Source organism: Cavia porcellus, unplaced genomic scaffold, assembly GCF_034190915.1.
Source record: "Cavia porcellus strain 051 isolate PalLab524CR breed Dunkin Hartley unplaced genomic scaffold, mCavPor4.1 scaffold_6, whole genome shotgun sequence".
NCBI classification, from domain to species: Eukaryota; Metazoa; Chordata; class Mammalia; order Rodentia; family Caviidae; genus Cavia; species Cavia porcellus.
The window spans coordinates 61,963,555-61,988,364 of record NW_026947489.1 but is presented as its reverse complement, the minus strand read 5'-3'; the positions used below and the strand labels follow the sequence as shown (position 1 = coordinate 61,988,364).

At 42.6% G+C, this 24,810-nt stretch overlaps 1 protein-coding gene across 4 annotated transcripts in view; it reads left to right on the top strand.

The window, feature by feature from the left end:
• Window positions 1–24,810, top strand: part of Ncapg2 (non-SMC condensin II complex subunit G2) — a 61,144-nt gene that overhangs the window by 34,399 nt on the left and 1,935 nt on the right. For 3 of the 4 annotated variants that reach the window (XM_013152315.3, XM_063250854.1, XM_063250853.1), the window contains exons 19-28: window positions 85–238; window positions 358–513; window positions 2,163–2,279; window positions 2,364–2,504; window positions 2,844–2,943; window positions 6,940–7,127; window positions 9,203–9,343; window positions 16,948–17,051; window positions 18,028–18,128; window positions 19,054–19,153. In XM_013152315.3, the coding sequence (XP_013007769.1) occupies window positions 85–238; window positions 358–513; window positions 2,163–2,279; window positions 2,364–2,504; window positions 2,844–2,943; window positions 6,940–7,127; window positions 9,203–9,343; window positions 16,948–17,051; window positions 18,028–18,128; window positions 19,054–19,153 (1,302 nt within the window). Of the gene's footprint in view, window positions 1–84; window positions 239–357; window positions 514–2,162; window positions 2,280–2,363; window positions 2,505–2,843; window positions 2,944–6,939; window positions 7,128–9,202; window positions 9,344–9,789; window positions 9,866–16,947; window positions 17,052–18,027; window positions 18,129–19,053; window positions 19,154–24,810 lie in introns of those variants that run through there. The other variant, XR_010048146.1, reaches the window with a different exon arrangement.

The window sequence follows — 24,810 nt, the reverse complement described above, 5'->3', positions numbered from 1 at the left end:
GTATACTTCAGCTTTTTCCTCTTCCCTCACTTTGGGAAAGTGGGACCTTGCTGTTGAAATGTGATCTTGGCTTTATGTTGTCAGCTGTGGGGTGATCTCTACCTTGAGGAGCCAGGAGGAAGGTGCTGCAGACAAGAGCTACTGTACTTTGTTGGACTGCCTGTGCTCCTGGGGACAGGTGGGCCATGTCCTGGAGCTCATTGAGGACTGGCTGCCACGGGAGCAGCCCCAGGCCAAGGTGTGTGTGCACTTTCTGTGGAGTCTGGCAAGGAGGGGCAGTGTATGCTGGAAATTCTATCCTCTCTTGAGTTTGCAGTTTCCATTCATCTGCCTGTCCCTTTGCCCTCCTTAAATAAGCGTAAAGTACAGATCCAGGATACACGCCCAGTGAAGCCCGAGTTGGCCTTGGTCTACATGGAATACTTGCTAACCCATCCAAAGAACAGAGAGTGTCTGCTCTCTGCACCACAGAGGAAACTCCGTCAACTTCTGAAAGCACTAGAGGTGTCAAAGGTAACTTTCTGCCCTGAAAATCGAGGTCTGTAACAAGTTCTGAGTTGGAAAAGAGGTGAGAGCAAAACAGTCCACAGCTTCTTGAGCCAGCTGGTGAGCCTGGGAGCCCAGCTACTTCCCAGCCCTGGTCTTCTCACCAGGGGCAGACCTGTGTGGGACCCGGCTGGTCTCCCGCTTCTCAGTGCACCACCTTTGGGAAGACTCACACACAGTGTGGCCCACCAAGGGGGAAGCGCCAGCTCCATTCAGGTCTCAGAGAGTGTTTGGTGTGAATTCAGGGGCCCCAGGACCCCATGGGGTTGTGTTTTCTCCCTGTAGCACTGTCACTACTGTCACCTGTATGATTGTGCTGCAAAGCAGGTGCAAGGTACAGTCTGTATGTACATCCCTGAAGCTCTTGCTGGTAGAGTGGATCATGCTGCCTACTAATTACAGCTGTGGGTTGTTTGTAGTTGTGATGCATAGTGGAATTACAATTAGCAGTGGGCATACACTGCTTATGTTAAGGTCACTGACCTCAACAGCTTAGAACTAGACATGGAGAATTTTATCTTTGACCAGATATGTGAAGTAGGGGAGCCTGAGCCACTGAATGAGGAGGAAGCAAGGGGTGCAGCTGAAAATTAAGATGATGAAATACTGGAGAATGTTTGTGGAAATACAGAGCCAAGCGAAGTTTCAAACAACAACAAAATAATGTAGACACTATTAGACTTCTTGGAGGGCAAAAGAGCAAAGCAAATTATGAGCCTATAACAAAGTATCTAGTCTTGATAAGCCTGCCAGTACCACATTTGCTGAAAGTAAAAGTTCTGAGATTAATAGTACTAATGGGGCCCAGGAAGCCAATAGAAATGAAGATTCCATTGACCAAATGGGCATTTACATGAGAGGATTTGAGAACAAAATTTCCTGTGCAGTGTAAGTTAAAAAGAGTATGAGGGGAAGTGGTTACTTTTTGATGATTCTGAAGTGAACATTACCAAAGAGAAGGACTTTACAGCAGTCTTTTAGCTTATCTTTTAAAGTTATTGGATATCATGGGTCTTTCTAGGTGTTTTTTTGTTTGTTTGTTATTTGTTTTTTGTCTTTTTGAGGCAGGGTCTCACTATGCAGTTCTGGCTGGCCTTGAGCTTAGGCTGGTCTCGAGCTCACAATGATCCTCCTGCCTCAGTCTCCTCAGTGCTGGGATACAGACATGCACCACCATGTCCATTCTCTAGGTTTTTAAATAATAGTTATAAAATACTGATAAACCATGTTAATTTTTAGAGTTCATTTTCCTCCATAGAGACAAGTGATATGATAGCTCCTGGGAACAAACTTGCATAAGTTCTTAATTGACTTACCCAAAATGGAAACAGTCTTTTTTGTTTGCTTTTTAGAATAAAGTGCTTGTATTTGTATGTTCCATATTTTGGAGAAATTATTTTTTAAAAAAAGAGAGGTCTGCAGAAAAGCACTGGTGCCTGGCAACTTGCTTCCAGGCTGTGTGTCTGCTGCCACCCCGGGCTGGTGTCAAGTGCAGAAACAGCAGGGTGGGTATCATCTGAGCAGGTGCGCTGGTTCACCTGTGTCTGCAGTCAGGTGCCTCCTGTTTTGGTTATGTGGGCTCAGAATATGGCTCTGAGGTTGTGACATTACTGCAGGCAGACCTGGAATCACTTCTGCGATCACCAGATGGGAAGCCCCCGAACTTCAGTGAGTCTCTTGCCCTGCAAGCCTTCAGCCTCCACTGCCGGCTGAGCATCCATCTTGAGCACAAGGTGTGTGGCATCCCTCCTAGTGTGGGCAGTTCATATCAGGGCGATTTTCTCACTGATCCATCTCTTTGTGGTTGTGTTGCACAGTTCTGCTGTGAAGGGAAAGTCCATCTGTCTGTCTTGAAAGACACTGGGCTTTGGTTGGAAAGTAAGGTTTTGGCTTTAATTCAAGACCAAGAAGAAGAATACCTAAAGCTCCACAGAGTAGTCTATCAGCAAATCATCCAGGTCAGTACCATGGGCTGCAGGTCGTTGGTCCTTTTCTCTTTCAGAGTGTATTTTACACCTTAGTGTTAGTCTTTCTAAAATAATCATTGTGGCCTTTAAGTATCTAGAGTTTATTTTTTCACAAAGTGTAAACTGCATGGTTTTAGTATAATTTTATGCATTGCATGTGGTAAGTGTTTGATTGGAAGTATTACATAAAATATATCTAAATTTCTTAGGGAGACAAAAATGAAAATGTAAGTTTCTGGTCTGGGGTAACTAATGTACCACGTAGGAGAAGCTTTGTCAAAATTGCATGCCTCCTTTCTTATGGTTTCTCCTGGCTCCTTTCTCCTACAGACCTACCTGAGTGTGTGTAAAGATGTTGTTATGGTTGGCCTTGGAGACCCGAAGTTTCAGATACAGCTTCTGCAGCGGAGTATTATGATCATGCAAACAGGCACAGTATACACCATCTATTAAAGTGCTCTTTTAGAGTACTAAGTCAAAGCCTCCCTGTCTCCTTCTCTTACTTTGTGGGTTAGGACTGACTGACTGGTGTCAGGTATGTGGTACAAACCAACTTATGCTAAAAGAGCATTGGCTAGTACAGATAGTCTGTGCACTCGTATTCCTGATGTTACGCGTGACCATCTAGTTTCTGACCAGATCCTTGGGATTCTGCTTGTCCCTGGGATCTGTTTCATTGCCAGGCTGATTTTCCCACCTGGCATTGAGTAATAAACCACAGAGAGAAGTGTGGCCTGTGCTGCTGAGAGGGTGGAATGAGTTGTGGGTTGTTAGATAATGCTCCCTAGACCAAAGAAAAGAGGTAGCACGGGTCACCCATGGCAACTAGTAACATGCTGTCACAGTGGCTTCTTGGTGCTCAGTGAGGTAGTGAAAGGGCAACTGCTTAGGGTCCTGGAGGAAGGGGCACCTCATCTGGTGCTGGTGCCAAGTATCCTTCACATTCTGATCAGTCTCTGGCTGTGACCCCCACCTTGAACCCTTAGCACCCACTAATTCTTAGCCTCCAGTCCTGCTCCTGACTATCAACCTCCAGCCCAGTCCTCTAATGTGGGCTGTTTGTAAGTAGTTTTCATTACATGTCCTTGTCACTGAGACCTAGGGAAGCAGCAGCATCTGAGATTTATATTTCTTTATGCCTCAGAGGTTGCTAGAGGAGACTGAGAGTGACATCCCAAGTAAGCTAGGTTTTGTAGTCTGTGTTTGGGTGGTAGTTCATCTGTAGTCTTGTTCGCATGGTGTGAACATCTCTCTGTAGACCCTGTGGGTCTTGTCTTCTTCCAGCTTGACTCCTGGAGCTGATGCTTTGGGAGCACCGTCCCTGGGAACTTGGTCAGCAACCTTAAGTTAGTCTTTGATTACAAGTAAGATTATCCGTTCATGTTAAAATATCCAAAGTTGAAGAGTAAGCGTTAAGTGGAACCAGTGTCTGTTTCAGGGTCTAACTTTTCTTTGTTTACATTTTTTATTATGAAAATTGCACTTTATACTTGAGCTTAATGATGAACAGTCAAAATAATTTTTAAATTTACTAGGAATTATTTTTCTACTTTTGGTATTTATACAATTTACTTGTTAGTTTGTTTGGTACCAGGGATTGAACTCACGAGCTCACACTTGCCAGGCAGGCGCTTGTGCCGCTGAACTAAACCCCCAGCCCTATAAAATTTACTTCTCTAAAGTAAATAGAATTTACTTCTGTAGTTAGCTAGAACTGGAGGTCTCCCATTAGCCAGTTTTGTCATTTAGTGCTATGTTCTCTCCAAATAAGGCCCAAAACTATTCCCTTGTCTTATGACCAAACAATGTGACCTTTATATTTACACATTATAGTAATCGGCATTTCCAGGGTGAAAGCACTGGGTCACCTCTTCATAGCTGCCACAGATATACCACAGACATAATTAATAGTTTAGTCAGGTAGACCCAGAATCTACTTATTTGCTGGACTTACTGTCCTGCGTGAAAGAGTTTCAATATGGAAACCATTTTCATTTAAGAAATTAGGTACCTTGTATTCTTTCTACTGGAACATCCCTCATGCTGAAATGTGTCCTGTAACACGGCAGGGGTGGCCCAGCGCACAGTCCAGATGCTAGAAGCCCAGCTCATGAACATGTGGGTGTTCCTGCTATAACAGTGTTGGCCTGGGTGTATTTCAGTGGTATGGTACTTGATCTAGGATTCTTGAGGTCCTGGGTTCAGTTCTCAACATCATCCAAAAAAACACAAAACAAAACAACAAAGGAACAACAAAAACCACACACGTGTATGTTTTGAAAAATATTGCGCATTCTACAGTATCAGGCACTAAAAATAACCAGGACCATGGAAAAAGACGACTTCCTAATAAAAAGTATCAGCACAAATAAAAATAAATGTTAAGTTCCTAAAAAATATGATTACACTAGATGTAGGACATTTTCTCAATGAAAAGATGAAGAAAATTGATATAGAGCATTGTCAGGCAGGCAGAGGCCATTGCCAACCATGGACAGCACAAGATGGCCCTCAGTTTGCAGGGCATCCTACTTCATATTGAGCTGCTTGTTCACTGACAGATCCCATGTTGGAAGAGCTGTGGGAACCCAGACTCCTACTAGAATGACAGCATCCTTTGCTTAGTGATGGGCTATAAGCTCTCACAGCCTTGAGAGGTAGAACCCAGGGACTGTGAGGCCTCCCAGGTCAGTGCTTCCTGCATGTGGTTGTTGGGTTTAGGATGAGTTCTAGCCATTGCACTAACCAGTACCTGTTATCTATTTGGTCTATAAAGTACATATGCTTGAATATAATGAAACAACTTTCCAGTTGAGCTAGAGCTCATTGTGGTTTGTCAACATTAGAGTGTACTTATTCTGAGGACAGGTGCAGGAGGATGGCCACTCTTGTCTGTCAGATGTTTAGTCTGCAGGGCATGGTAGAAGAGCTCTGTGACATCTCTTTACCTCCACACACTGGTTCTAGCAGAGAACAGGTGTGAGGAGGGTGTCCTTCCCTCTCTTTTGAGTAGGAAGAGTTCTATGAAAGTTTCTGTTGTTCTTTTAGAGGTATGACAAAGTTTTTTTATTTGTTTTAATTCTGCCAGACCACAAGTCCTTTTAGAGAGTAAACTAGGGTATAAGATTGTAGAAAGTAGGGGGCTGGGGATTTAGCTCAGCAACATAAGTGCCTACCTTGAAAGCACGCAGTCGTGAGTTCGATCCCTGGTACCGATTAAAAAAAAAAAAAAAAAAAGATTGTAGAAAGTGGCACAAACAGGGCTGTCTTTATTGGTGAATTTGGGCTGTGGGCTGCTCCTGGGTCTCAGGAGGAGCCTACTGTATCTTTTACTCTGTAGGCTGTGGCGCTTGCTCGTCTCCGGGCCTGTGTTTCAGGCATTCTTCGCCACCTGAGTGTGGTCTCATTCCTGCACTTCATTGCATGGTTGTTTCACTCTAATTACATGGGAGTCTAACAGGGCGTCTCAAAGTGTCAGTCCTTCCCTCAGGCCAGCTGTAACCCATGTGGCTGTGTGTCAGAAGGAACGGAATCTCTTTAGACACATTGACAGCTCACTGAGCACAAGTCACTGCTTTTGTAGATCAGTTTACCCACAGGGTTGTTTATAAAGAAAAGGGAAAAGTCAAGATCTGAGGATCAATCATAGGAGAAAGTTAGTTAGAGTTGATTTTATGAGATTATTGGTGCATAGTAAAGTTGATTATTTGGAAAAGGGAAACAACCTGTAAGCTACTCCCATGTGTTAGAAATTTTAGTCTATCCATGGGATACTCACATCATGTTTTGGGAGTTCTCCAGCCCGCTTGGTTGTGCCTATTGCAGCAGAAGAGACAGTAATAATTTAGGTAGTCTGGCGTTACAACCAAATTGCACTGTTTACCACGGCAGTGAACAAAGTACCGATACAGTGTTATGCTTAAGTGGGGCAAGCCATTTCCATTCAGGTTAGAATTAATTAATTCTAAAGAGAATAAAACCTAACAAAACAGATTAAAGCCAATCAAAACAAAACAGTGAAAGTGGTACAGAACTTCAAAATAGGATAATAGGAAACCAACAATGGCTGTTATATATTTTGTTATATATCTTATTATCTTTGTTTTTAAGATTTATTTATTTATTTGGAGCCAGGAATCGAATTCACGACCTCACACTTGCCAGGCAAGCATTTGTGTCACTGAGATAAATCTCTGGCCCTATCTTATTATCTTCAAAATAGTTGTCCATACCATCTGACGTAGTAAAATCAAATAAAACCAATCAAAACAATTAGAATGTAGAGCAGTCCAATTAACCTGGTGTTAATATTGACTCATGGTAATAAATGTCTTTCACTTGCCATTATTTACATGTAGTTAGATATTTCTACTAATTATGCCTGATTATGCCTAATTTTAACTGATTTTTCCCATTTTCTTTCTAGTAAAAGGATCTTTTTACATGTCATTACTTCTTGGCATTCTGAAAGAGATCACTGGAATTTCCTTGATTCAGAAAAGAGATTCAGATGAAGAAGTTACAGTGCTGTTTGACATGGTCCAGAAAGTGTTTCAGAAAATGTTGGAATGCATGGCACAGAGTTTCAAGAGGCAACCGGCAGAAGGCCTGCGGGTACTGATGCCTCTAGCGGGTGTAGGCTGAGGGAGTTTACCCATGGGCTCCCCACACTGAGCTATGTGGGGGTTGTGGCTGCCTGAGCAGTGCTGCAGGCACCTTGTAGTGCACGCTGTCTTCTGTGGGCTCACTCAAAGGGATCTCTGTACCAGGGAGATGGGCAGAGTCTGGACCCTGAGTCCCAGGTGGCCTGCAGTCCCAGAACAGGATTTCAGAAGTCCAAGATCACTAGCTACAGCACAGGAAGCTGATCACTGTAGCCCATGCATGCACACAGTTACTTCTGGACTTTTCCAGACTAAATGGACTTGAAGAGGCTGATTTTGATTGTTTGTGGGGTGACAGAGACCTTGGCTGGGAAGAATGCTACTGTTCATTTAGGCATTCTTCCACTGCCTGTGGTCCTCCCTGGTTGGAAGCAGTCACCAACATTGGAGCACCACAGTCTCTTGATGATGGAAGGCCAATGTGCAGAGTGTCAAGAAGCCAATTTGGGTTTTTTTTGTTTTGTTTGTTTTGAGACAGGGACTTGCTATGCAGTTCAGACTGGCCTTGGGCTCCATTTGTAGCCCAGGCTGGTCTCAAACTTGCAAGGATCCTCCTCCCGCAGCCTCTTACGTGCTAGGATTACAGACATGTGCCACCATGCCGAGCTTGAGAAGCCAGTTTGTAGAAGGACAGTCAGTACCAGGGGTGTAGTGCATGTCTGTGATCCTAACCTCTCAGGAGGCTGAGGCAGGAGGGTGGAGAGCTCAAGTGAGAACCTGTCTGAAAATTTTAAAAAAGAATCAAAGGGCTAGGGATATAACTCAGTGTGAAAGCCCTGGATTAAGGGCTTAGTACTGTAAAACAGAAAACAAACAACAGAAAACTGGGCCAGATTTACTTCACTCCTAAAAGTCAATAAAGCCAATTTGTGAACAAATTCATGTTATGGGAGAGAACCATTACTTTTTCTGTCAGTGAGCTGTTATTTTTTTAATGAGTCTAAAAAATGTTTAAATGGGTGACAGTTTTTATAAAATATTAAAGATTTTCAATTTTATTCTAGCCTTGACTGATGGAAGGAACTGAAGTTTATTTGCCATGTTTTCCTAACCTCATTCATACCTGAATTTGAAATGTCTGTTTTTTATGCATTATTTTAGTGTCTGTAATCTGTTTATTTAATATCATTTATGCCAAGACCTTTAATTTTTCTGCCAGAAATTGCTATTTTAATGTCATTGAGGTTTCTCCTTTCCTTTCTTTTTTTTTTTTTTTTTTTTTTTGTCTTTTTCCTTTTTTTATTGGTACCAGGGATCAAACTCACGACTGCCTGCTTGCAAGGCAGGCACTTATGCTGCTGAGCTAAATCCTTAGCCCCCTCCTTTCCTTTCTATCTCCCTCTTTCATCTTCTTCCTTCCTTCCTTCCTTCCTTCCTTCCTTCCTTCCTTCCTTCATGGCCCTAGCACTTGTGTTTTTGAGGATTTTTATTTTGCTTCTGGTAAAGGCTTTGGCCACAGCTGTTCTCTGTGAGCAGTGGTGCCCTGGAGACTTGAGTGAGCTGCTGAGAGGAAAATATAGACCTGGTGACTGGCAGATGAGCCTCATAGCTCTTGGAAGGGGCAGGGGTAGGAGGAGTGCTAATTTTTTAATGTGTTCACTTATTGATTTACTGATTTTTACATTTCTTGGGGCGGGCAGGGTCTTCCTCTGTAATTGAGGCTGGCTTCAAACTCACTATATAGTCCTCCTTGGCCTCAAACTTGTGACAGTCCTCCTGCCTCAGCCTCCCAAGTGCCACAACACCCAGCGAGACTTATTTTTGTAGCACTAGGCATTGAACCCAGGGCTTTCTCATTTAGCTACAACCCCAGGCCTTTTAACATTTTATTTTGAGACAGGATCTTGGTAAATCATTCAGTTGCCATAGCTAGGTTCAAACTTTTGATCCTCCTGCTTCACTGCCCTAGAATACTGTGATTCCTGGGATGCACCAGCACCAGCTGGGAATGCTCATTTGCAAGTCTTGTTTCTTTAATCAGGATAATGCAGCGCTACCTACACTGACTCATGTGTATCCCTGCAGCTCCTGTACTCTGTGCAGACCCCGCTTCATGAATTCATAACCGCCGTGCAGACCTGGCATGAGCACAGCCCCGTCCACCAAGGCGTGCTTTCCACACTAATCGCTGCACCTGTGGTGGAGATCAGCCACCAGCTGCGGAAGGTGAGGTGTCTGATTCTGAAACTGCCCTGCCTTTCTTTCGGCTTATAGGGTGCCATTTCCACCAGGAGCATGAGTTCAGGTTTTCAGCCCTAAACCTCAGAGGGGCCTGCTTTTCAGTATTGCACTCTGCTCAGCCCAGGGGCATTTGGGAGTCATGTGATGGTGAGATATGTACCAGGGTCTAAGATAGGGCCAGATTCACGTCAGGGCACTTGTATTGGTTGTGTTCCAGGGTACACATGTCCAGCCTAGAGCGCTGGACAGCTGCCAAAGGGTCCCATAAGGTCATAAGATGTAAACTTAAGGTTAGCACACTACAGTGGGCCCATAATTCATGTCTCACTGTCAGGTGGATCTCATTTGAATATGTTATGTTCTTGCTGGCTTGAACCACCAATGGTACATGCATGACTGTCCTATCAGGTGACTTTTATTAATTTTATTAGGTTAGATCCCTTTGTATTACCAGCTGTGCAAGCTGCCAGTTGGGATCGTGGTGCCACCAGTGCTTCAGACTGACAGGTATGTGCGAATGTGTGATTCTTAGCATTATTTTTCATGACTTAGTTGCATGGTACTCAAGTGCAGATTGTGCCTGTGTGACCTGGCGAGTAAAATGCAGTAATCATGGATGGTAGTATTTCAGTCTACCTATGCAGATGCCCGTGAAGGCAGCTTTCATGGACATTAAGCGGACCTGAAGCTTTCTTCATTAATTAGTACACTGCTCAGTGTGGCCCACACAGCCTCAAAGGTGGACACTGAGAGGGTTGATGAATTGGTCATTTTTTTGGTACTGTGCCTTGAACCTAGGGCCTTCACACTGAGCTACATCCCCATTCCTTTTCTGGACTTTTATTTTGAGACAGGGTATTACTAAGTTACCCAGGCCGGGCTTGGATTCTCAATCCTGCCTTAGCCTCCCAAAGTGCTGGATTGTAAGTGTGTGCCATGACACCTAACTAGGTCAGTTCATTTCTGAAGATTATTTCCTGGAGATGCAAGGGGGGATGGTCAGGTGTGAGCAGAATGTAGTTCTTCTCTCTTCCTGCTGTATTTATTACCTTTTTCATTTCTAAGCATAGGAGATTTAAGTTTTTGGCCTCAATTTCAGTAAATCATTTTTTCCTGCATACTGGCTCATTCTCTTAAAAGTAACTGTAGTTGACACAGAAGACCCTGTCTCAAAATACCAAAAAGGAAAAAACCTGTTTGTGCTGTGTTCATCTAAAATGTGAGGAGAAAGTTGTCCCTTTTGTTGAGCTGTGGGCCTGTGAGTTGGGGCCTGGTGAGAAAGCGGGGAATAGCAGGACCTCCCGTTGGCTGACTGGGTACTGGATCCCAGGGTGACATGGGTGTTTTGATCACCTGAGCCACATTTCTGATATGAACAGTGATGATTATGTAACGGTAAAAGACCAGCTATAACACAAAATCAACGTTTTAGTAAGCAGAGGTGACTAGGATTTTAGTATGTAAAGTTAATTTTCATTAAGTTTCCAGATTCCCTGTGTTCTTAAAGGAGTCATATAAAATATGTAACAGCAGCCAGGCATACTGGCGTACGCCTGTAGTCCCAGCACTTGGGAGGCTGAGGCAGGAAGATATCCTTGCAAGTTTGAGACCAGTATAGGCTACAAAGTGAGCTTAAGGTCAGCCTAAACTGCATAGTGAGACCCTGTCTCAGAAAGCCAAAAAATAAATAATAAAAAAATTAAATATGTGACAGTGTACCACTGAGAGCCAGCTGTACATGAGTATGTACTAAACAAATTGAGTGCTCTGACTTTTAAAGCTGTTCATGTAAATAAATACTCCCGATGAGAGAGAAAAAAAAGAAGTAACTGTAGTTGATGAAGGAAAGTTGTTAATACAGAAATTATGGATCTGTTTGGTGAAAAAGGGCACGGCCAGATGACAAGTCAGGGTGTGTTCCCTCTTGGAGAAGAGGTGTAAGTCATGCCAGAGAGAAGGGGATGCTGAGCCGCTGCGGATGCCCAAGTTCTATGTTTGCTGTGGTCCTGTGCCATGTGGCCAGTGCACGTGGTCCAGGGGTATATCGCTGGGTGACTGTGCAATGCTGTGTCCTTAGCTGCTGACACGAGTGTGCAGGTGGAGCAGGCTCTGGACACTTACCTGTCGTGCATTTTGACTTAGACATTGATACACAGCACAGGGCTTGTTGTCCTTAAAAATATATGAACTTTATAACATAAAACTGGAACTAAAACGATGTTTACTAAACTCTGAATCATTAAATAAAATTCAAAGCCCTCTATCAAGCTTGAAGGGAGGTCTTCTGATTTAGGAAAGTAATTGCTAAGTGACGTAGAGTAAAATTAGGCGTGACTTACTCTGTTGAACTGTGTAGCTGAAGTTGTAAGTCATTAAAGTCTCTGCCAAAACCTGCAGTGCCCTAGCTCTTGGAGCCCCATGGAGCACGCGTGGTGTTTGCTCTGCATCTTCCGCACTGCCTCGTGCTGTGCCACAGAGCTGGCGGTGTGGTAGAGCCTGTGTTCGTGTGTAGCTGGGGTGCTTCCATCCTTCTGAGGAGGGTGCCTGCTGCCATCGGTATGCTAGGTCTACAGCCCTGGTTCCGGCTCTTTTTGTTTGTTCTTCTTGCTTTCCTCTCCTGTGTTTGGGAGCTTTGTTACCAGGTGCAGGGTAAATTGACTGTCCTTGGTTATGGTTGTGATATCCCTCCCTCTGTGTCTTGTCATATTTTCTGTTTGCCGCCCCCCCTTCCTTTCTTTCTCTTTCTTCTTTTTTTGGTCCTGGGAATCCAATTCAGGACCTTGCACTTGCCCAGGCAGGCACTTGTACCACTGAGCTGTATCCCTAGGCCCTGTAATGATTTCATTGTCAAGTCCAGCTTGATATTTTCATAGCCACACAAGCTTTCTTATGCTTTAAGATTGCTTAGCAAGTCTATTTTGATCTTTTTACTTCTACTTGTCTCTTTATTTAATTTATTTTCTAAATACCATATGAGTGGTTTTAAAAAACTCCAATCTGACAGTTGCTGCCTTTATTTGGGGTACTTGTAACCCATTTGATTTAGTGACGTTATTGATGTGTTTAGACTTAAGCCAATTACATTGGCATTTGTTTCCTTTGGTTCCATCTGCTCTATCAGTTTCTCTGCTCTTTTTGTTGTTTCTTGCCATTTTGGATGAGTCAGATGTTTTTACTGCTGTTTTTATATTACTCTTAGTGTACTTTTGGGGGCTTCCTTAGAGATTTTAGTTATATGCATGTTATACTTGTCACATCTACCTTCAGAAATCAGCACCACCACATAGCTCACAGGAATGTAGTGACAGCATTCTTCCCACTACAGCCTTCCGCCTGTCTTCCTGTAATCATGTTTCACATCTATACTGGCCTAAAATACCAAGATACATTTTTATTAATTTTTTAACTAGTCAGTAGTGTTGTCTCACTGTACAGAAATCATTTACTATACTTTATTTTGAATTTTTTATGTTTTTATTTTGTAATTTAATTTAGACCTTGACACAGAGCTATATCCCCAGCCCTGTTAAATTTTTTGTTAAGTTATGAGACAAGTTCCCCAGGTTGGGCTTGCACTTTGATCCTCCACTGCACCCTCCTAGAGTGCTGGGGTTAGAGGCAAGAGCTCTGCATGGTGTACCAGTACTTTAAGGTCAGCACAGTGTGATGATAAATGGTGCTGTTTCCTAGCTACTAATGGCTATCTTTAACATGCAGATATGTGTGATAACTCCAGCAGAGGAAGCACTGGAAGGCTTGTTAAAGTAGTGTCCCTCTGACAGGAGATCTCAAACATAGCCAAGAGTAAGGCAAAAAACTGGGAGAGCTAGAGAAAGAGAGCGACTCTTCACACCCCAGTGACTATGGGTGGAGAACAGTGGCAAAACCCTGGGCTGGGAGGGAAGTTCTGGACTTTTTTTTTTTTTTTTAATTTAAGGAGGAAAAAAAAAGCAGAGAAAGGGTACAAGTTATACAGATTTACAGAAAAAAATAAACAGTAGGAAATCACTAGTTAATGGATTACATATTGTCATCTTAGAAATAATTGTTCAAGTTACAAAATTAAAGCTTGTAAAGTGGACATTCCAACAGTGAGACTGCAAACAGTTCTGTTCAATGGTTCAACAAAACTCAGTGATATCATTATCTGTCTTATACACTTAAATATACATGCAGTTATATCGTTTAGAGCACTTTCTTTTCCTCTCTTTTGTACAATGACAATTACCCATTTTGGGTTTTGTTGCTCCCACAGTTCTTATTACTTTTTTGGAAGGGAGTAGAACCAAATGTGACATAACAGAACAGAGTCAATCAAATCAAAAGGGTGGACATAATAGATAATGTAAAAGCATAATACAAGGTGATCAACAATGGTTACCATAATGCCTCCCGCTATCTGTAATAGAATTGCCTATATCATCAGTTATAATAAAATTGAACAAAACAGTAAAGAACAAAACCGACAAAACCAAAACATTGGAGACATTATAGGTCTTCAAAAGTAGATAATAGTCAACGAGAATGGGCGTTATAATGAATCCCACTATCTTCACAGCTGTTGCCTAAACTTTCGAACCTGGTACTATCAAGCAAAACAGAATAGGGGGACATCAGTCAAAAACAAGATGGTGAGAGTAATACAGGGCTTTAAATCAAGATAATGGAAAGTCAAAGTGGGTTACCATAATATATCCTGCTATTTTTTATTTTTCCCTTAATTAAAAGGATAAAAATAAAAAAGTAAATAATGAAGTGGAGATTGAGATAAAAGAGGGCATAACAGCAAAACAGCGCAGATCAAAACATAACCATTTAAGCAGAATAGTGTTTCACCACAAGATAATCCTGACATAAAAGTAGTTACCATATTGTCTCTTTCCTTGAAATCTTTGAGTATAACTTCGTATACTGTAGCATCAAATATATCAAAACAATGTAAAACCATTTAAGAGAATGACAGCATTACAGGGTATTTAGAATCCACTAACAGAAAACGAACAATGGTTTCTGTATAATCTCCTTGTCTTTAAAAGTTTTTGCTTATACTATCATACATAATAAAATCCAATAAGATACAACCTGTTTAGACCAATGGAGACGGAAGAATAAAAGCTTGATGAGACTTCAAAACAAGATGATACTAAATCAGTATTACCTATTAAGATGTCATTTTCTCCAAAATAAGATGTTCCTATCATCCAATCTTCTCTGCCTCATTTCTGTTGAGCTCTTTTTCTGTCATTAGTTGTCAGTTTGTCTTCTTCATTTTGTTTTCTGCTCCATTCATTGTGGCCTCTCTGCCACTATTTCTGAATTCTTCGTATTTTACTTTTTTAGAATATCCTGCAGTATTCTCTGTAGAGTTGAATTGGTTGTTGCATATTCCCCTAGTTCCTCTTTATCCTGGAAGCACCTTGTTTTTCCATCAATTTCCAGGGATAGTTGTGCAGGATATATCAATCTTGGCTGGAGATTATTATCTTTCAAAGCTTGAATTATTTCCCCCCATGCTCTTCGTGATTTGATGGTTTGTGCAGAGAAATCTGCTGTAATTCTGATGGGTGTTCCCTTGTAAGTGATCTGTTTCTTGTCTCTGACGGCTTTTAATATTCTGTTCTTGTATTGAATTTCTAGAATTTTAATTATTATATGCCTGGGTGTTGCTCTGTTTGGGTTGTAGGTGGCTGGGGTCCTGTATGCTTCATACAACTGAGTATCTTTACCTTTTGCTAAATTAGGAAAATTCTCCTGGATTATTTCTGTGAGTAGCTTTTGTAGTTCATTTGTTTGTGTCCCTACTTCTTCTTTTATGTTCTTAATTCTTAAGTTATGGATCCTCTTATCATCTTCTAGTCTTTGTATTATTGCTGTTTGATTCTTTGTTACTTTTAAGAAGTTTTTCATTTCATTCTCCCATATTACAAATCTGCTCTCCAGTTCAGATAGTCTGTCCTTAGTTTCTTTTAAGCTGTTATGCCAGTTTTCGATAGAGTTTTTAGTTTCCTGGTAGTCTCTTTGAACCTGCTTCACGTATTCTATGCTTTCTCTATTTTCTCCATCAAACAATTCTCCCCTCTTTTTCTGTTCTTCCATTCCACCATCTGTTTTTTCTCGGGTGGTGCTTAGCATTTCTCTAACTATTCTGCTTATTTCTAGCTTCAGGTCATCAATAACTTCATTCCTGAACTCATCTATGAGGCTCTGGAGATGACGCTTTGTGTCTATTGGTGCGGTGTTTGCTATTGCTTGTTTCTCAGGATTGGGGGCCGAAAGGCCTTTCTTGTTGCTCCCTCTTCCCATATTCTTTGTTCCTTATATATGCAAGCGTATACAGCAGGCCCAGCTTCCTTCCCTGTCAGCCACAGTCTGATTGAATTGCGCCAGCTAGGTGTTCCTGCCCACTGCAGCACACCAGGAAGTTGCAGACCAGGCAGCCTATGTGGGGCCCACCCCTCCAGGTCACCCTCAGGTGCTGGGATCTGGGTTGTGCTAGCCTACTGGGTCTCAGCCAGCAGCGTCACATAGGCTAGGCACTTCTCACCAATCCCGCTTGAGAGGGGGATACGTGGCTGAAGTCACTGCAGCGCCCTGTTCCCGCAAGTCTGCCCAGTCCCAGAATGTCCTCTGTTGGAGTCTCCTAAACTGTGGAAGAGTCTCAGTTTCTCTCACTTACCTCACCGCAAGTCAATGCACAGCTCCCCGCCCGTCCTGCTTTCAACTCCGTTCACCGATTCCCGTTCTCAGAGCTTCCACGCGTCTCTCTCCCTGCCGAGCCGATGTAGACCTAGCCGCCACGCGGCGGGAAACCCAAATCACAGCTTCCAATGCCGTGGGCTCCAGCTTCCACACTGAGGCTTTTCTGTTCCTGTTATAGCGCCAGGATTGCATTCCAAGTTGGTTTCTCTCAGGCCAGTTCGTTCTTCGGTCAGCAGGGCATATCTCCACTTGCTTATGATTCCTTACTCCGCACCATTCCTGAATTCTAAGCTGGGTCTTTCAGAGAGCCTCCGTAGCTGCTGCTATCTGTCCACCATGTTCTCCCTGGAAGAACTGGAAGTTCTGGATTTAGATAGGAGCCATTTGCTGAGGAGCTCATTTATCAGTGTTGGACAGCTTCTGTATCCTTGTGTGGCCAGTGGTAAAAAGAACCATCCAACTGGGCACTTTTGAAGGCCTGGACAGCTGCTCCACTGCTCTGGGCAGCAAGCAAGGGGTGTTGTGGGCGCTCAGTGCTCCCAAGCTGGCATGGCACAGTGTACTGCAGAGATGAAAAGTCCTCATCGACAGAGGGAGAAACAGCGAAATTCGTTGAGCCCAGATGCTCTTTACAGAAGATGATGCAGAGAGCAAAGACTACTGGACTTGGACAAAGGCTTGTGAGGGACATGTCTTTCATTTCTGTCACACTGAGTGAGACTTCTCTGTAGATGATTCATAATTGTTACAGATATTTCAGCACTTAGTAAAATCATTCATTTCAGTTTCTGTAATGCTTTTACCAGGTATAGAAGAAAACTCAGACCAATGTAAAATAAGCAGTTAGCTCAGCCTCAATTAATAATTTACTGATTTGATACTTGTTTTAGGTTACTGATGTAGAAGAGTTAACCCCACCAGAGTGTCTTTCTGACCTTCCGCCGTTTTCGAGGTGTTTAATAGGAATAATAATGAAGTCGTTGAACGTGGTCAGGTAATCATCTCTTTTATGGGTTCCAAACTTTTTTTTTTTGAGTTCCAAACTTTTTGTCTCATCAGATTCCCTTTTATTCTCAAATTCTTTTTTTTTTTTTTTTTCCCGTCTTTTTCCTTTTTATCAGTACCGGGGATCGAACTCACGACTGCCTGCTTGCAAGGCAGGTGCTTATGCTGCTGAGCTAAATCCCCAGCCCTGTTCTCAAATTCTTAAATGTACATCTTTTTCTTTGAGAAAAATATTCCATAGAATGTTTTCCTCCATCTTACCAGTGATAGAAAATATTTACATTAAAATCACATAAAAAAGACCTCTAATTTTCTGTAAAATGTTTTTATCTAGTCCCTGGTTACTGTACCTGGGAAAAGGGGAAAATGTGAATGTGGTATCATATTGACTACTGTTTACTTTGAGAATACTTCACCAAGTTAAGTGCCAGCTTAGTTTTATTCCTTGTACAACTGTGACTTGTTTCCTCCTGTGTCACCTGCATTGACTTGAGGGTCTGCTAAGGCCCCCAAGGGTGAAGACTCACAGGAAGTAGCTGGCGATCCCATACCCCTCGAGCTTTCTAGAGGGCGCGTGTGTGAAAACTCAGAACTCCGGCAGCTCTGGGTTGCTTTTCAGCCACCTTTTTATGAAACTAATCTCTGTGTGTGTGCAGTGAGGATGGACAGGAGCTCTTCATCACTTGCTGCAGTGTTTGTGTTTTCTGTGTCGAGAGGAGGCTCCCGCTGAGTCGCCCACCTGCGCCCAAACCCGTGACCCTCCTACCTTTAGTGGGAGTACACACACAACTCATCATTTGATTTTAAAACTCACTGGCATAGCATGACCTGCTGAAAGTGAAAAGCAGAGGGTCTGTTGGGTCCACTTCTTGTGTTACTTGGACAATACCATTCTGTTGCTGGTAAGCGTGCTTATCTTAGGCATGTACTGTGGAGTAACTGTTCCTGCTTGTTGGTTTCCACAGGTCATTTCTGAGGGAGTTAAAGGCATCTGTGACGTCTGGAGATATTGAGGGCATTGTGTGCCTTACTGCAGTTCTGCACATTATTTTGGTTATTAACAAAGGTTGGTCATATTTTCTGTGCTTTATCCCCTGTGTTGACTTCTGCCCACCAGGACAGGCTTCCCACAGGCTTCCCTTTCCAGCCTGGCTCCTGGTGCTCTCTGAAGACAGTACTGCCTACCGGACTTCCCTCTCCTTTGCCAGCCTGGTTCTGTATGCATGAGCGTCCTGCTTTTCTACCACTCAGTTCTTGTCTCCCTCTCACTGTCCACTGTGGGCCACATATAAGCATCCCTGTATGCTCAGAATTGGATATTTGTTGATTTGTAGACGCAGCTATTCAGGAGACTGAGACAGGAGGATCACTGTGCCTCTGAGGCCAGCCTGGGCTACGTAGCAAGACTCTGTCTCAACAAAAAAGAGAAAGAAAAAGAAAACTCTTAGAGCATCCTTTGAAAAAACAGTTTCAGAATTTGGAACCTGATTTAGATTATGGATTTCCAGATTAGGAAAGCTCTGTCTGTAATAGTTTCCAGCTTGCTGGACCTAGTTTTGTCACAGAGAAGACTTCTTAGGGAAGCCTGCCCCGCAATTTGAGCTGAGCCGCCCAGAACAAGTTGTGTTCCCTCCCAGCAGTGTGGGCCTGACCCTCAGGGTGTTGTCTGCTGCATTTCAAAAGCATTTAGTAGTCCATGATATTTAAACTGATGAATGACTCAGAATTATGCTAGTTGTTTTTGTTGATTGTCATGGACTGAATACTTCCCATAAACATCCCGGTGAGTTCCTTGTGGATTCTACAAAAGCTTAGAAAACTGATATGCTTTTATAAGCATTTGGCCTTCACAGCTCCCTGTGAGGGACAGCTCTTGCCCACAGCTTTAGGGGTCACCTTACAGGGAAGGGGAAATTGACCTTCGTGCACCACAGAGTGTATCTGTTTCTGCATGTGGTGATGTTTTCTCTGTGTTCAATACAATCTTCTAGGTAAACACAGAAGTTCAAACGTGAAGGAGGCTGCAGCCATGGTCCACAGAAAGCTGAAGCTGTTCATGGAGATTACTTTGGAAGAGGATAGTCTCGAAAGGTACAGTGCAAGATGCCTCCAGCTGTGGCTGCATGGAAACTGCGTGTGTTTGGCATTGTGATTTCATTCCTGCTCCTAAAGTCTTAGGGTGTAAGGGGAGAAACACCTCTATTTAATTTCCTTATTCATTACAGTTTCACAAAGAGCAACACTGTTTTTAGTCTTGGGATACAGCTCAGGCACCACACATTGCAGTCTTAAGTTTTTTGTTTTTTCAGTAAGAGCAGTTTAGCTTCACAGCAGGACTGAAGATGGACGTTTTCCCTGCATTCTTTCCCTTGTGCATGTCCATACCCCCTACTATGATACCCTAAATCAAAGTGACATTAGCACTGAGAAGCTGACAGGTACACATTGTCATCCCCCGAAGTATATTGTTTATATTAGAGTTCACACTTGGGTTCATATATTGTGAGGATCTGTGCAAATGTACAGTGACCTGTATCCACCTCTGTAGCACCATGCAGAGTGGTTCCCCTGGCCCAGTAATCCTGTCTGCTCATCCCTTAAACCCCTAGAACCGATGCGTGTGTGTGTGTGTGTGTGTGTGTGTGTGTGTGTGTGTGTTTGTTTGTGTGAGAGACAGAGAGAGAGAGAGAGAGAGAGAGAGAGAGAGAGAGAGAGAGAGAGTGTTGGTTCCTAAAAAGTCATACCATATGCTACTGTGGAAGCTTCAGAATCAGGGAAGTCTCAGTCAGGGTACTGAGAACCAAGGAAGGCAGTAGTGTGACCAAGCCAAGGCTAAGAGTCAGAGGTCAGGATTTGCACCTGTGTTGTCTTCAGGAGTTTTACAGTTGTTTCAGCATTCTTTGTTGAAAAGCCTATCATTGCTTGTGTTCCCTTTGTTGCTTTCTCAGTGAGTAATAGTTGGCTGTATTCATGTTGGTCTAATTCTAGGCTGTCTATCCTTTTCCACTGACTTCCTTGTCATTCTTTTGCCTGTACCATACTGTCTTGGTTACTATGACATTATGGTTAGTCTTGAAATTGGGTAGTGTTAGTCTTCTACATTTGTACTTCAGTGTTGAGTTGGCTATTTAGAATCTTTGCCTCTTTACATAAACTTTAGAAATTTGTCAGTATCCCCATAATAATCTGCTGGGATTTTGACTGGAATTCCGTAAATCGGTAGACCAAGTTGAGAGTAACTGACATAGTGACAATGTTGAGTCTTCCTGTCCATGAATGTGGGATTGCTCTCCATTCGTTTGACTCATTGATATCTTTTTATCAGAGTTTGACAGTTACCACCATGTACATTTTATACATATTTTGCTAGATTTATACTTCAATATTTTATTCTTATGGGTTTCAATGAAAATGGTGTTACACTTTTAATTTCACATTGCATTTGTTTGTCCCTGGCATGTAGGATAGTGTTGTTGTAAGGGTTTGCAAGGAGAACAATTACATACAGGATACATAACTTATGGTACTATTTTATGACGATCATCCAAGGAGTTAAGTACCAAGAAAAAATGCAGGAAAGCTGTCCACAACACTAAAGACCTAGAAAATCCAGCTGAGGGCCTGGATCCCATGGCAATAACCTGCATGAGTTCCACTGAAAACCCATGACAGTGACCCATATAAATCTATTGCACAAATCTGTGCTGGGAAGGCCCAAAGATCAGCAGTGGAAGCTAAAAGGTCCATGCCAGCAGATTGAAGGTTCTATACTGGCACCAAGAAGCGACACTCAAAGTAAGGACCAAGGGCTCACCTGAAAAGTACCACAGCCATCCTCAGCAGCAGGGAGGTTCCAGGCTCCTCTGAAGATGAGAACAGCTGAGCGCATATCGGGAAGCCAATGTGACAAACTTGTCCTGGAAGTTAAACAGCACACATCTTTCCCTCCAGAGCCAGAAAGCAATGCTCAAAGTGAAGACCAAAGAAAACTGCAGCCATCCTCAGCAACAAGGTCCCAAGTTCCTCTGATGGTAACAGCCAGGTTCATATCTGGGAGGCCAGCATGACAAGCTTCTTTAGAACCAGGGGCTGCAAACAACAACAACACTTAGGAAAATCCACAGCACTATTCTCCTTTTCCAGGTCGCCTTTCTATGCTGGCAACAGTCCTCTCTGTATTTATGAGAGATACTAGTCTGTAATTTTCATTTTGTGTAATATTTGTCTGGTTTGGTATTAAAGTAATGCTGGCTCATAAAACGAAGAAATTCCAGGCTGGGGATTTAGCTCAGCGGCATAAGCACCTGTCTTGCAAGCAGGCAGTCGTGAGTTCGATCCCCGGTACCGATAAAAAGGAAAAAGACAAAAAAAAAAAAAAAAAAAAGAAGAAGAAGAAGAAGAAGAAATTCCCTCTTTTTATCTTCTGAAAGAAATTGTAAAGAATATGGATAGTTTTTTTTTTTCCTTAAATATTTGACAAAATTCACCAGTGGACCTATTAGATTTGGTACTTTCTGTTTTGGAAGGTTATTAATTATTGATTCAATCTCTTTCATAGATTTAGACTTATTCAATTGGCTATTCTGAGCATTACTAGGTCTTTTTTTTTTTTTTTTTTTTGTCTTTTTCGTTTTTACCGGTACCGGGGATGAACTCACAACTGCCTGCTTTCAAGGCAGGCGCTTATGCCGCTGAGCTAAATCTCCAGCCCCTACTAGGTCTTTTTTAAAAATTGTTTTATTTTATGTAAAAAACACCCCAGAATTTCATAATCAGACTAACAATAGTTACTACACTGTAGGGCCTGGGGATTTAGCTCAGTGGCATTAAGCGCCTGCTTTGCAAGCACAGGGTCGTGAGTTCAATCCCTGGTACCGATACTAAAAAAAAAAAGAGCAATAGTTACTACATTGTCTAATTGTTTTGTTAGACTGTGTTTTTCAAGAGCTCTTTTAAGGGCCAGGGATATAGCTCAGTGGCATAAGTGTCTGCCTGAGAAGCACAAGGTCCTGAGTTCAATTCCTGGTACCAAAAAATGAAGCATTGGTTTAACTATGTGAAAAGGTCAGGTAGGAGGATTGCAGGTTTGAGACCAAAACAAGCAAACTACTGAAATCCTATCTCAAACTAAAATTGAAAGAGGGCTGGGGATGTAACTCAGTAGTAAAGTGCTTGCTCAATACGTGCAAGGCTCTGAGTTCCATCCCCAGAAAAGAAGAAATTAGTTTAAGCTGAGCATGGTGGTGCACACTTTCAGGAAATTTGTTTAAGTGCTTGGGGGCCTGAAGTAGGAGTGTTGCAAGTTTGATGTCAACTTGGGTATATAGCACGACCCTGACTCAAGAAAGAAAGAAGACGTTTTATGTCATATAGGTTATCAGACTGATGGTTGGTCTTTCGGTGCCTGTAAGGTTTGTGATGTCCTCTTCGTTCCTGACGTGTGGAATCTACACTTCCCTTAATTAGCCTGACTGGAGAGTGCAATAATGAGCCTAGGCCATGCATGCTGCAGCAAGCACGCAGAGCCTGCTCTGTGATGATGACATGAGTTGTATGAGTTGTTTTTTCTAAACTAAAACCTCACTGTCCAGGTTTAATTGCAGTGTTGACACTCAGTGATGAATAAGGGGTTTTGGGTTGCGGTTTGGGTCCTTGGTCTCTAAAAGATTGATCATCACCAGTTTAGAGGCTCATCAGTTTTATTTGTATTTTCAAATAACTGGCTTTTGGTTTTGTTGATTTTTCTCCTTAGTCTTTTTTTTTTTTTTTGTACCAGGGATCGAACTCAAGACTGCGTGCTTGCAAGGCAGGCGCTTATGCCACTGAGCTAAATTCCCAGCCCCTTGTTGATTTTTCTCTACTGATCTCCTGTTTAGTTGTTCTGATTTTTATTATTTCTGTTCACCTGCTTATTTTGCATTTCATATGCTCCTTTTCTCTTCCTGAGGAAGCAGTTTGAGTGACTAATGACAGACCTTCTTTTCTGATTCCTGAGTTTACAGCCACTATGTCTTCTTTTTTTTTTTTTGGTCTTTTTCGTTTTTATTGGTACCAGGGATCGAACTCACGACTGCCTACTTGCAAGGCAGGTGCTTATGCCGCTGAGCTAAATCCCCAGCCCCCACCATGTCTTGTTGACCTGACCTGTTCTCATGGAGGCCCCTCCTCCATGTCTCCAGTGCTGCTTCTCCCTTTAGGTCTGTTGTGTTGGGTATCAGAACCACAGTGTACTGTGTGAGTCAGCTTATAGGAGGAGGCAGCAACCAGCCACACAGTGATTTGGACAAGAAAGCTTGGTCAGGAATTCTTAACAGGATTGGTGTGATGGATCTTAAGAGAATTTTAAAGGTTACCCAGGGGAAGGTAAGAGTCCCCAGGAGGAGCCCTGGCCCTGGGACCTGGCTCCTTCTATAAAGTCAAGAGGGTAGCCAGAGCTGGGACCCAGCTGCCCACGAGTCTGCATCAGGTCAGTCCAACCTTGCCCCCTAGGAGGAGACCTTGAGGAGGTTAGAGTGCAGGGGAGCCGGTATAAACAAAGGAAATGCATTCTGTACTTTATTCTCAAACTGTTGACTACTTACCTTATTTGCTTTTAATGTAGTTAGACTTTGTTTGTTACTCTGTGTTTTAAGAAGAAACTCAGCAAACTATCAGTTTTAGGAATTTGGGAAGGGAGCAATGATTGAGTCTAAAGATGACAGGAGCACGTGTTCATTTCAGAATACACACCGAAGAACAGATGCATGTTCCAGAGACAAGACTAAATAGGACAGTGAGAATCGCCATGTAAGAATGTCAGAATTTTTTCACAGGACATAGCAGCATTCTCTGAAGTCCAGGTATTCTCCAGTATTTCCTTATTGGAAATAGTATTGACAAGGATGGAGTGTTGATAGTGTGCTGAAGATGAGGAAGAATGCTTGCTCGTTGTTAGGGTGTCTTTCATTTCCATCTGCACATACTTTCAGAGTGAATTTCAACTGAGAAAAGAGCTCACAACTTAACCAAGGAAAACAGGGCAGTGGGGGACCTAACATAGAGTGCAGCACTTTGTTTCCCTACTGTTTGTACCAGGACCTGCTGTCCTCCCTACTCAGGTGACCTGCAGATGGAAGGAAGAGTTCTCAAAGGAGAGTCCTCAGGAAATAAATGGTGAAAAGAAAGGTCGAGAAAACAGGAGTCTTCATATACATGAAGCAGTCTGTGATGGGACCAGTGCTCAAAAGAATCAACCTGAAAGATACATGACACAAAATCCATCTAGTGGAAGGTGAACAACTGAGATTTTAGGGTACATTTTTACTCATTTTTTGGTGCTGGGGATTGAATCTAGGGCCTCTCAGTATTAGACAAGTGTTCTACCACTGAGCTATGTCCCAGGCCAAGACTATTTTTAAATAACAGTGATTTACTGTTTAGATTAGAGACACCAAAGCCAATAAGCATCTTTAGATACTGGCAACCCTTGCTCCAGGCAGTGGACATTCATGTAGAGGGGAACATTTCTGGAGGGACTAGTCTGTTTCCTCCCCAGCAGAGTTGATGTTTTAGCTGTGGTCTACTGAGTGCTGGATAAAAAGTGCTTCTCGTTGTGGTTTGATTCCTCATTCAGTATATGCTGTTGTAAATTGGACATGTTTCCCCAGGAGAAACAACTTGCATTTTCCAACACCCTGCTGCATTTAAATGTCAAGTATATTTATTACTTTAATAGTATGAAGACTGTGTTAAGTTTGTAATTCGAAGTT